At 33.9% G+C, this 12,278-nt stretch overlaps 1 protein-coding gene and 1 pseudogene across 1 annotated transcript; one reads left to right on the top strand and one right to left on the bottom strand.

Moving 5' to 3' along the window:
- Positions 1-802: 802 nt before the first annotated feature.
- LOC18596098 (Ubiquitin-conjugating enzyme family protein) lies at positions 803-9,291 on the bottom strand. The gene is made up of 11 exons (XM_018123909.2): positions 9,150-9,291; positions 8,328-8,393; positions 8,146-8,213; positions 7,842-7,872; positions 7,571-7,640; positions 5,674-5,731; positions 5,115-5,243; positions 2,932-3,023; positions 1,948-2,032; positions 1,349-1,427; positions 803-1,189 (listed from the first exon to the last, which is right to left on the bottom strand). Exons 1-11 carry the CDS (start codon positions 9,154-9,156, stop codon positions 1,110-1,112), a joined length of 765 nt encoding a protein of 254 aa, XP_017979398.1. The 5' UTR covers positions 9,157-9,291; the 3' UTR covers positions 803-1,109.
- Positions 6,229-6,657, top strand: LOC148762218 (uncharacterized; annotated as a pseudogene).
- Positions 9,292-12,278: the final 2,987 nt, after the last annotated feature.

Genomic DNA, 12,278 nt, shown 5'->3' with positions numbered 1-12,278 from the left:
CAAGCATCAATATCTTGTAAATGTGACTCACATGGCTGAATTTCAATAGTAGGCCTGGATTGCTTAGAAGGAGTAGAACGATTGGCAGAAGATGGAGATGTGGTGGTAAGAGGAAAGAATGGAAACCAGGGCGTCGAGAGTGGCAGTGTGGCGCTAGGGAAGTCTTGATGACACTTCCATGTGAACTGGCCTGGTTGATAATGCTGTGGTAGTCCTCCAGGTACATCAATGGCTAGCCCTTGTGTTACCCGTAAGGCTGAGCAAGCAAAAAAAATCAGCAACCAAACGGATAATATTTTCATTTTTGAGCTTGAACTCGTCAAAAGAATAGATTCAGCTAGGCTTATTTTGCATGTGGGAATGATGAAAACTTGAAAATGTGGTTGGATTTAATAGGCGTGAGATTTGAGAAGTTGAGTTGCAGCTGAAACTGTCCTGCCCAAGAAAACTGGTTATCATGAAAATGTCATGGTTCTTAACAATGAATTTGTTCTAAATTTATTCACAAGTAATTCAGGGATCATGCTATCTTTTCTTTCCAAGGAGTTGTTATTCATTGAGTGACATAATTTTAATGTGATTACTAATTAGTCTTAACAGATATTTAATTTTGAATATCACAGGCCATTGAAAAGATAGCCTCGACACAAGCAGAGTCGCTGATATGCTAGTGTTTCCCTCACACAACAGGCCAATGCTTCAACGAATTTCAGATGAACATTTAGTTTGCAAAGCAAAAACCAAAGGTGCAATATAATAATTTACTGGCCGAAAAATCACAGCCAAATACAAGTCATGACCATTAGAAGACATGAAATTTGTGTTGCTTTTTAAATATTGGGCAAAATTTCGTGAATTTTACATTAGAGATGGTGCTTAAAAACACAGAAACTCAATGTTACAACAGAAATGGTTTCCTTCAATGAATTCCATCCTTGCTACTATACTTGAATAAATCATAGGAAGTTTCTAATCATCAAACTACGTCTCCCACTTTCTGTCAAGAGATAAAGTGGGACAAAATACATAGGAAAGGTATATTATGAGAGACAGTATGCTTCCAATGCTAGGAAGTGCTCCATCAAAAATATTTAATTTTCAACTTTCTATTAGGCAGTTCTCTTCGAAGAGTGAGAGGATGAATCAGACTTCTCAGCCAAATAGTGCTCAAGCATATCTTCTTCATCATCTGCATTAAACCAAAGTGATCAAATAATTTCTTCCATCCAATTTGCAACATTTACGCTTCAGTTTTACTAAACCACATCATAATTATGAAAGGATCAAATAAATGTTCTTGACTCAATCAATACTGGTTATAGTCTTGTGTGCCAAGAGAGAGACTTACCTTCAAAATCATCATCATCAAAATCAATATCTTCCTCGTCTTCCTCATCAGATCCTTCATTGACTGGAGCTGCACCTTTCTGCAGAAGATAAAGTCACTATGTTAAACATGCACTTTCATGAATTAAACAGACAATTTCTACTGATATCACTCTGTGTTCTTTCTTTGTTGACTCAGGATTGCTTCGCACCGTAGAAAGGAGTCCAATCATCCAATTAGATCTTTGGCTGAATAAAATTTAATAGACTTCTCATCTTGCATATACTTTTTTAATACTAACATAAATTTTGTTGAGCCTCAGATTCTACATAGGGTAAAGATATAACTTATTACAAGAAAGAATAGTGGTTTCACATAGTGATTAGATTCTATTCCTAAAAAGGTGGAAATACATGTTAGAAAAAGGCTCATTAATCAATGGGTACAAGAATTCGAAATAGACCATCCCAAATTCGACTTAATCATTAAAGATTATTAGCCAATCTAAAGGAAACAATGATGTGCTTGTTTCTGCTATCCTACCAAATCCATGGTCACAAGGATATTGATGTTATATGTCCACAATGTTATAGGGAGAAAAATTAGGAAGAATAAATTACCGCTGTGGCTCTTCCACTTTCAAACCACTGCCTGCCTGTGAGCTTCTTTTCCTTGGGTGCTGTGAGAGCAGACTCGGGCATTAGCCTGAAAATTGATGCATATAGAGTTTATTTGTGATGGTATAATATATGCCTTCTATTTTTCATAGCATAGACAGTTTTGCTTTTTCTTCTTCCTTTTAACACAAAATGCATCATGATGAAGAGGTAGATTAACCACAACAAACTAAGGAAATTCTCCATGCACTAAACTAGAAGAGGGACAGCTAGCCCAGGATTATTTCCTCTAGTGCAGGCTATGTTGCTCTGGCTCTTCGTTTTTTCTAAAGTACACATGTCAGACACCTCAAAGTGAATGTGGGTATGAGGCATGACCCCCCAAACATAAGGAAAAACTGAGCAAAAATTCTACATAAGAATGTTGGAGATGTACCCATGTCTGCCATTCATACCCAAGTTTGAGCAATGTAGGTTCTAGGCGATATTATAGCACATTGAAAAGTCACCTCTCTTATGTAGGTACCCTTATGCTTAATTAACTGTAAAGCAAAGTTTACTCATATGAAAACATCTCCATGATTCTTTTTTTTTTTTTTTAGGAAGATTTTCATGATATGAACTGTGTTCCAAAGTGTAGAACCAGAATAGAAACTGCATTTTAGTTATTTCCTTTTTTCCCCCTAATGACATGGAACCCATTATGGTAGCTATTGGTACATGTACTACAAAGCAAGACACAAGAGCTATTTAAGTCCAGACTGACAAGATAGGAAACTGAAACGAGGACATGAGGCGCTACATCTTGTCCAAGGTCAACCACTTCTCTAGCAAGGATAAACTTTATATGATAATGATAACTAGCACGAGGAACTTTAGCATGTTTACCACTAGCAAACTTGCAGACTTGAGAACAAAAACCTAACAGAAAAGTAATGTTTGTGCACATGTGCATACGTACAAAAAGCATTTAGCTATCAAACTTACTTGGCTCGCTCTAGTGCCAACTCTGCCTCAAACCTTTCCCTCCATGCCAAAAATGTATCAACAGTAACAGGTTCTCCATGCGGTACAATTACCTGCAAAAGGAAAGCTATGATAGCTCGTTTAACATGAAGACTAACATCTGATATTAAGAATAGGAACAAAGCATCAATAAGCCATCAAACTTTGCCCAAATGATGCAGAGAAGCCCTCATACTTATAGTAGGTTTAATCAGGCTATAAAACTTTTTATTTCAGTGAAATTAATCCAATTACTAACAAACTTGTTTACCAACAACATGAACACTTTTCATAGAAATTAACAAAATATTTTTGAATATGGAATATCCTGTAACAGAGTTGCCTTTATTGCAATTTGCACCTAATATTAGGTCAAAGGTTTGATTGAACCAAATAAACGTACTATGGACAGTTATACAAAGCTCAATGGCCTCTAGATTTCATCCTTTAAGAAAAATTAAAGGTACCTATCATGAATGTGCAACAAAGGAAAAAGGAATTTTGGGATCATAAACAGAACATTTGCAAACATCTTTAGCTTGAATGCAAATGAAGATGGAATGTAACTTTAGGAAAAATAAAATAAATAAAGAGGCAACTCATAATTGTGTGACAGGCTTCACTGTATACATATGCAACAACTACTCATCTGGAATAATAAAAAAAATGAGGCTCTTTCTTTTTTTTCCTTTTCTTCAGTCTGCTAACTTCGTCCTTTTACACACATAAAGAGAAACATTAGTGCCCTCAAACTTGAACAGCATCATGATTTGGGATCATAATTAACACAAAGTGTTATGTTGTTGCTCTTGGATTTATCTAATAGATACCTTAAACCATACGTCTTTGTCAGATTTGAACAACAAATGAAACACACCACTGCTTTGTCGGATTAGATAACATTTTTACAGCAGATCAACCATTTAGCATTAAGAGTTCCAAGTGGAGATTATGAATAATTTTTATAATAGCACAAACAACAAAATCCCTAAAACTATCTACCAGGAAAGTGTCCAAACTTTTATTCAGTAGATACAACTTGTCCAGAAATCTAGTTGCTATAACAGTAACCAGCATAGTATCTCTTTAGAATATTAGCACTCTCTTTCATAAATTAACAGTTATTCCCTGATTTGAGGAAACTGATCCTAACAGGTTGCATCACTGACAAACATCGTTGACATGATCCTGTCATTTCCTCATTTTTTGAAGTTTGAACTTGAGAAAAAAGCTGGTGAGAACAGTTGAAGGAAAATCAATAGGAAAGATACTGGATCCAGTTTGTTTCAAACCATATCTCCACAAGCTCAAGGGGTATATTTCTCAACTTCCATTAACTTGACAGCAGGCACAATGTGAAACATATACATCCTTCTTCTCAGTCATTGGTTTTCAGTAGAAGTGACTCAACTATTTAACTTCTCCCCTCTTCTCCAAAATACTTTTACACATTTTTTGTAACACTTAATGCTGTAAAAGTAACATCCTTTCTAATGTTGGCACTCAGTCTCAACTTCCTTTCTCTTCTACACTCATTTTCAAGTCATTTTCTACGTGTACTCAAAGGATATTTTATGGGTCTGACCAAGTCGAGTTTGTCCAGCATTCTAACTGATGTCAGTTGAGATTTATTTGACACATTTACATTATCAACACTGCAAACTGGGAGCTTCACTATACCTTTTCTTTTACTTATACCAAGCATTTATAATAACAAAAAGGCCATTTGTTTCATGCTTCTAGTTAATGCTTGGATACCAGATCCAACAATGTCAGAAGCTCATCATGAGCACAAGCTATCTAATTTTTAACTTCGAAACATATATCGAAATCTATCCTTGCTCTCAATTAGGCATCACTGGGCATAACCTTGCAACCCGCATGTCATTGTAGCGTCTTAGGACAAAAACAACATTCCTCTCTCTAAAGGTCTAAGTTGTTGTATATTAACACATGCAAGTAGTTCTATCTACAGACCTATACATACTAGAGCTATTTATACAATGAACATAACATTGCATGTAACTAGCAGGTGGGCAATGGTTGAAATGGAAATAGAATTCGCTAAGGATTGCCCAAAAACAAAAGCTATAATTACACTTGAATCTAGTAAACATCTAACCAAAAGAGCAGAGGAAACTAAAACGCAAAACATATGGCCACACCTCATCTTTTGTTGCCTCTTCTTCTTCAGCATTGTCAGCATCAGCATCTTGGCCATATCTTTCAGATAGCCATTCCTTGGCTGATGTAACCAAAGTGTAAATCATAGCCATTCCAAGGTTTTCAGATGCCTGAAAAGTGCAATTATCAAGTGAGAATTTGCACAATATGGAACCGTATAACCACTTTACATATAAGAATATATGCTAGTAGGCATACCAATCAACATAATACTTGTTATTACTACCTTCTTCTAGAAAGAAAGATCAATTAATTAAACAGATGCTACTGGAGCAGATTATGAATGTAAGACAAAGTTCAATTGGCTAAAGTTTTGGCACACTTGAGATTCTCATATGCCATTTAAAACTTCCCATAACACTTCCCATAAGGAGATTTTGCATTTATCATTACATGGTGACAGGATTGGAGAGATATATGACGTTAACTCTCTGTTAAGAGAAGAAAACTGAACTTTTGGAAGAATATCCCCTGGAAGCTTCAGATATGCTTAAAGAGTAAATTACAACAGAAGAAAATGTAACCGCCTTGCAAGGTTACCTCCTGTTCAAGCTTTTCTTTCACAACTTTCAGGTCACTGGTTTGTATTCCCCGTATACTGGAAAAGGAAATGAAAAATGCAGATTATTTAAAGAAGTTCATCATAAAGAACAATATCATGAGGAGCAAAGAATGCATCTTCTGAACAAGATCCCAAATGTTCAAGATAAAGTCCATCCATTTTTAGTAGATGGAATAATCAGCAACCAACTTGCAGAAAATGACAGTCTGCCATCCATTAAAGATAAATGTTAAATAATGTCAATATTGATAATTTATCACATTCGAAATACTATTATGTATTTTAGTCTGATTTATTATATGGGGCTATCGACTAAAGAAACCATACATGCAAGTCTATAAGGACACAACACTTCTAAGATTTAGTCACATGGTAACCAGTGACACGTTAGTGCAGACTTTCACTATAGATAGCTTCAAAATTATATCAGACGAAGAAAACCAAAAGTAGATCTAGATCTCCCCTGGTACTAATTATACAGCTACTTATGTTTGGAATGAAATATGACATAGCGCTGGCAGAGGCTTGTTTGGTTCCATCTTCACATTCCAAAGCATACTTTGATTACATGGATGGCTATCCTAAATAGACTGCCTACCAGAAACAGGCTGCTGTCCTGGGGAATTTCCGTTAGAAGTGAATGTGTGCTGTGTAACCAAGATCTGGAGACCAGAGATCATTTGTTCCTTTCTTGTGACCATTCCAAGCTTATATGGAAACGTATGCTGCAAACCTGTGGGATTCAGAGGGATGTTGCTGACTGGAATGCAGAATTACATTGGGCAGTTCACAGACTCTGAGAGAAAGCTCTAATCTCAGTCATCCTACACAGAGCTTGGAGCGCTTTTGTCTATTATTTTTGGAGAGAAAGATATAACAGAGTTAATGGGCAAGCTGCAAGTTCGGGTTCCAAGGTTCATAAATTAATCACAGATGCTATTCAAATGCGTCTCTATGGTTAGAAGAACATTGCTTATGATTCTGTAAATAGGGAACTTTGTACTGACTTGGGCTAAAAAGCTCTATGTTTGATTAAATTTTTATGTGCTGCCTCTTGCAGCAGTTTTCTTTGCTTTTTTTGGGTAATACAAATTTGCTTATCCAACAAAACAGTAGATCTGACAACTAGTAGGCTCGGTTTGGTTGTCAGTTTTACTAACTTCTTTGCTTTCAAAAACAAAAGGCAAAAATGAGTACGGGTATAGAAGAAAAAAATACCTATAAGAATTAGTTTCATGGATAACAAAAAGCATGATCTACTACAGTTATGAAACATTAAGTGTGAATTAGAGTTACTTTCCGTCTATTTGCTCCTTTTTAATCAAATAAGATGTTGTTTTTGCTATATAGCAATATCTGAAAAGGCAAAAATCATGTAGCAAAGGTGATCAAGAAAAAAGCCTTGACGATTTTCAGAGGTCTATATTGCCTACATGCAGCAGATGAGCAGTTGTTTCAGAGGTGAGGAGCATATGATTAATTAGTGTTTCCACTCATGAAACATTTTACTCTAATCGAACATTAAAAACAAAAATGCAGTTAATAAATAAAAGGCAGTTGTTTGCTGTTCTAGTCTCAGGTGGTATTAGGGGAACACCAATGAGATCAAGGAGAAGTTAAGACTTTGCTTGGAAAGGCGGAAGAATGGAGAATTTGTCAATCTAATGGCCAATACTTGTAATCATCTTTCTAGTTTATAACATAACCATTGGATTAAAAACTTTTCCATCCTCCCATTGAGCAAAGCCCAAATGAACTTCAAACGAAGGGAAAACTTATTTCCTTCTCAGATCATCTGAGTAAATGGAGGATGGTCATATATCCTTATAAATAGAGGATGCATACTGGCACATTGCATTGAAAGGACATACTGACCTTTTTACATTCAAAAGTGGAGGCTCATCTGGATACTTTTCTGTATGCGAGAAAATCAAAGCCAGCTGAACTGCAACAAAAGTTTGAGCAACAGCTTAGGTTCACAGGGAAACAGAAAATCCTGAACTAAGGGCAGCAAACAAAATTCCCAAAGTTAAGCAAATTGAATCAACTTTCATGTCATAAATATATTTGTCCATGTCAGCATATAAGGGTGGCTGCAGATAAATATGACACACTACAATTTGTTGGATAATATAAAAAGAATAACCTGGTGTGGTTGACTGATCTGTGTCATCATCCTGTCAAACAGAAAACAAGGCAATTAGATGAGAGGAAAATTACTTGCCAGGGCACAAGACTCAAGAAGAATGAATAATGATGTAGAACCAAGATAAGCATGCCAAACATTCTAAATCATTTCAAGGTGCATTATTACTCAGCAAACAACTCTACCACTACTATCCCATGCCATTGTAAGGTCATCATGAAAAACTAGAACAAAATGGGCTTATAAAAAAATGCCAAGCACGTCACAAAAATTGCAGATAACCTTCTGTATGGATAAAACGCACCTGAGGAGATAATGTTATTTGGAAGCATCTATTCGAAGTGCTTAGCCCACTCTCACCGGAGTGAATTTCTGATATAAAAGCAGAAATCATTACAGGTCAGGAGGGAAAAGGAAATTTTCTCACGTAGAAAACAGAAGTCCAACAAAAAAAAAAGGGGGGGGCGGGGGGGGAGGGGTTTAGACCTTTGAATTCATCCATTAGTATTGCTTCCAGTGCTTCAATTTCCATCTCCTGCTCCTGTACATAGTCTGTAAACATAACTCAGAGAAATGACAAAATGTTGAAGGAAGTATATCATAAACCAAACTCAAAATCACTTACTCAGTAGATAAAATTCCTCTATCAATTGATTAACTAAGGTTTAATCACTATTACAAATAAGGTTAATCTATCATATTTCATGTCCTTCTTTAGCTGCTTGGGAAGAAAGGCAGGATATTAAACTTGTATGTTTATAACCAGGGCAACTGTATATGTTAGTTCACTGATAGCTTGATGGTTTATCGATGATTTACCAGCATGAACCCCTAATCTGTGCTTAAGATTCTCTCAAAGACTGTACTTCTAACCCTTTTGCTTCACTAACACTCGCATTGATTTTGTTTAATAAAAATCAATCATCATGACGTAAATTTCATGATAACTTATAAAACCCATATCACCAAAACCTGCAGAAATAATTAACAAAACAATAACCATTTGATTTCACCCCCCAAAAGAAAAGTCATTGCAGCTGCTGATATCTCTGATTACCTCGAAAAAAAAAGTTTCTCTCTTTATAACGTACTTTAAAGAAACAAAACCGAATTGGATTAAAAGAAAAACCCAAATCAGAAAAACCGATTGAAGAATAAGAACGACCAAAAAAGAGAGCTGAAACTCAATCATGCAATTTGAGATCGTTGAAGGAGCGTTCTCAACAAAATTGACTAGCTGAAATAGTAGAATTTGATTAGTAAACATAAAGTTTTATTGAATAATGAATTAAAAGAAAAAATAATTACCAGTCATGGTTGTCAATGTGATAATACTCCTTTATGCGTTTTGTTTTTGGATTTGTTTCTGCTTTTCCTCTCAAGGGTGGGCGAAGCTCACAGTTTCCGTGGACACTTCACCAGCGATAACTAAAACCTAATAAAAGCTAACTACCTTTACCAAAAAAATAAAAATACAAGCTCACTTCAAAACTCACCGTTGCATTTTTGTTTTTTCGTTTTTTCTTTTGGCAAGAAATTTTTGCTGGTCGATAAATTTTATTTTTTAAGGTTTTGTAAACATTTATTTTATAAAACAAACACACATATATACCAATATATAAAACATTAAAACTCAATTTACATTTTATAAAGGGTTTTTTGTGATAAGAAGATGAAGCATTGCAAACAAGTAAAAGATATCGGAGGTGACGAAGAGGAAGATCGAAGCAGTTCTTGAATTACTAAGTATCATGGCAAGTAAAAGAGAATAAGAAGAGAATAGGTAGATAATGTATAAAAGGGCTAGAGAGAGAAACTCTGAATGAGAATAAGGTAGTTCTGAAAAGTGAAAGTTCCTTCAATGAATTGTGAAAGCTCTATTCAAAAGTAATAGTTACAAGAAAAAGATTTAATACACGTAATGAATGATATTATTAATGAAATTTTTAATATTAAGTAACTGTTACTGAAAGTTAATATCGAGTAACGGTTAAAAACTCATTATATGACTGTTGAAGTGGTTAAATGTAATTAGACTTGTTTTAAAGTAAAAGCTAACAAGGAAGAGTTATAAGTGAACATGCATAAGAGAAGAAGCTGTATGTAAACAAGTACAAGAGAAAAAGTTGTACATGAATAAAAATAAGAGAATAAGGTAAATGAGGGAAACACTTCTACTTCAAGAAAATGTTAAAGAGAGAGACCTCTTAACTACCTTCACATTTGAGGCACCAAACCAAACTCTTCGGAACATCCTAAAATAAAAGTAACCCATGAACTTTGTCTCTTTTTTCGGATTACTTTCACGGTCATCTATGTGAAGTAGTTGTTCTACTTGTATTAGTTATTCCACATAAAGTAGTGCTCCATTTATTCTATTTGTTCCATGTGAAGTAGTAATTCACTTCTTTTAGTTGTTCTGCATGAAGTAGTGCTTCACTTGTAATGGTTGTTTTAATTATTTTTTGTACAATGTTATGCTATAAAATATTTTTTTAGATAATAGGTATTAACCAAAATTAAGTATCTATATTTTGGCCCCTGCATAAGAATTCTTACTTAAAAATAAGTTTTATGCATTAATTTAGTGAAAAGTTTTGTTTTGTATTATAACGCGTTGTATTGTAACACCTTGGGTAGTAACGCCTTAGGTAGTAACATGTTACTATTTTGTGTAAGGTGTGATGCCAATATTTTATGTAATATTTGATTGATTATATAATAATATTTTTTCATGTAAAATAAGATTTTCAAGATACAAATAGTAAAAGGAAAGTTAATCTTTTTCATAAAAACATTGATTCCATGTGCTTTATAAATATGAAGCTAATATGAACAATTTTCCTCAATCAGATTCAAAACAAAGCAAAACAAAATTCAGAGCAAAGTCGGTTCTTTTGCAAATCTTTTTAAGCAAGCAAGTTTTTCTTTTTCTTGTAAATTCTTGTTTGATTTTTTTTATTTTTCAAAAAATTGAATTTCTCTTACTTGTTACCCTTTGCATAATTTTTTTTACTTGAAATATGAGAAAAGAACATTTTTCATGCATAGGATGAGCTTTTTTTTATGTATATATATATATGTTCAAGCAAACAAACAAATTGTTTGATTTTAGAGAAAAGCAAAGTGCAAGAATTATTTATATTTCCAAATAGAATTATCATGATAAGCAAGCGAAGGAAAAAAAATTCTTGAAATAGGTATTTGTATCAAGTCTCAATACCTATAATTTATGATTTATAACTAAAAGCAAAAGTGCAAAAGAAGATTTTGAGAAACAATGATTTTTTTTTTTTTAAACTTAGACATAGTAAATTTTTTTAAAAAAATTAATTTAGCTTTTTTTTTAAATATTAAGCTAGCAGCATGCTGCAAGCTTTTTTTTGTTTATTTCAAGCTTCTTTAAGTGGGGCTTGCGGGACATGCTGCGAGTTCTATTTTTATTTTGACTTTTCTTAAAAAATATTGCATCTTTCTTTCTTTTTTATATTGTAATTTTTCTTTGTTATTATTATTAATTAATTAGTTAATTTTTTAAATAGTAATAATAATAAAATCTATAAGTTTGATAAATTTTGTTGTTTTACTTTGTTGGTGTTTTATGGTTTCTTCTTTTTTTCTTGCTTAATAAATAAATAAATAAAATTATTATAAATATGCATATTTATCTTTTTTTTCCGTGATCATGTTTGTAGGCTTCTTTTTTCATCTTTCTCTATGCCTCGGATGCGTTTCCCTCCAAAAATCCATTATGGTGAGCTTGGAAGGGCTGCAACAAGGAAAAAGACCATTGCCCATAAAAGGAAGAATAATGATTCTAAAGTAATTCCTCCCCAGAAGATTAGAATAGGAAAGAATGGTGAAGTTTCTCTTATCTTTGAAAATTGGAAAGATGAAATTATTAGAGAAAGGGGAGCATATTGTTTTTGGGAAGAAGTCCATGCTGGACAGGTTGACGAACATCCTTCTGAACCTATTGGATATGATTGGAATTGTCTATACTTAGAAGCCCTTCTTTATAAAAGAAATGGTATTCCAGGATTATCAATTCTGAAGTTCAAGTTTGAGCGTGGTGAGTTTTTACTTTCTGCTACTAAGTTAAGCTCCAATTCTAAATTTGTTCATGGTTGAGATGAGTGGGTAAATAAGGTGTTGAAGAATTCTACTTATGTTAAACTTTTCTAATCTGCTAGGATACTTGATGTTATACATGTCACTTTCAAGCTCAATATTCATAGAGAAAAAAGGACGGATATATGGCGTGTTATTCTTGCAAGATGGAGCAATTTTTCTCATACCATGATTACAACATGGAAAGAATTTACCTTCACTTTGGAAGATATGTGTGTTCTTTTGGAACTTCCTTGTATGGGGAAGCATGATTTTCACTCTATTAAGCTTTCTGAATAAAAGGTATGTATTAAAAACTTTTTCTTT

This window comes from Theobroma cacao, chromosome 6 (genome assembly GCF_053813885.1).
Source record: "Theobroma cacao isolate CCN51 chromosome 6, ASM5381388v1, whole genome shotgun sequence".
Taxonomy (NCBI): Eukaryota; Viridiplantae; Streptophyta; class Magnoliopsida; order Malvales; family Malvaceae; genus Theobroma; species Theobroma cacao.
This window is presented reverse-complemented; position numbering and strand designations above follow the sequence as displayed.

Excerpts from the sequence above, each read along its gene's own strand:
- LOC18596098 (XM_018123909.2), bottom strand. Across the intron at positions 3,024-5,114 it reads AAGAGGCAACAAAAGATGAG|GTAATTGTACCGCATGGAGA; the intron begins GTGTGGCCATAT and ends TTCCTTTTGCAG. Across the intron at positions 2,033-2,931 it reads TTGGCACTAGAGCGAGCCAA|GCTAATGCCCGAGTCTGCTC; the intron begins GTAAGTTTGATA and ends ATCAATTTTCAG.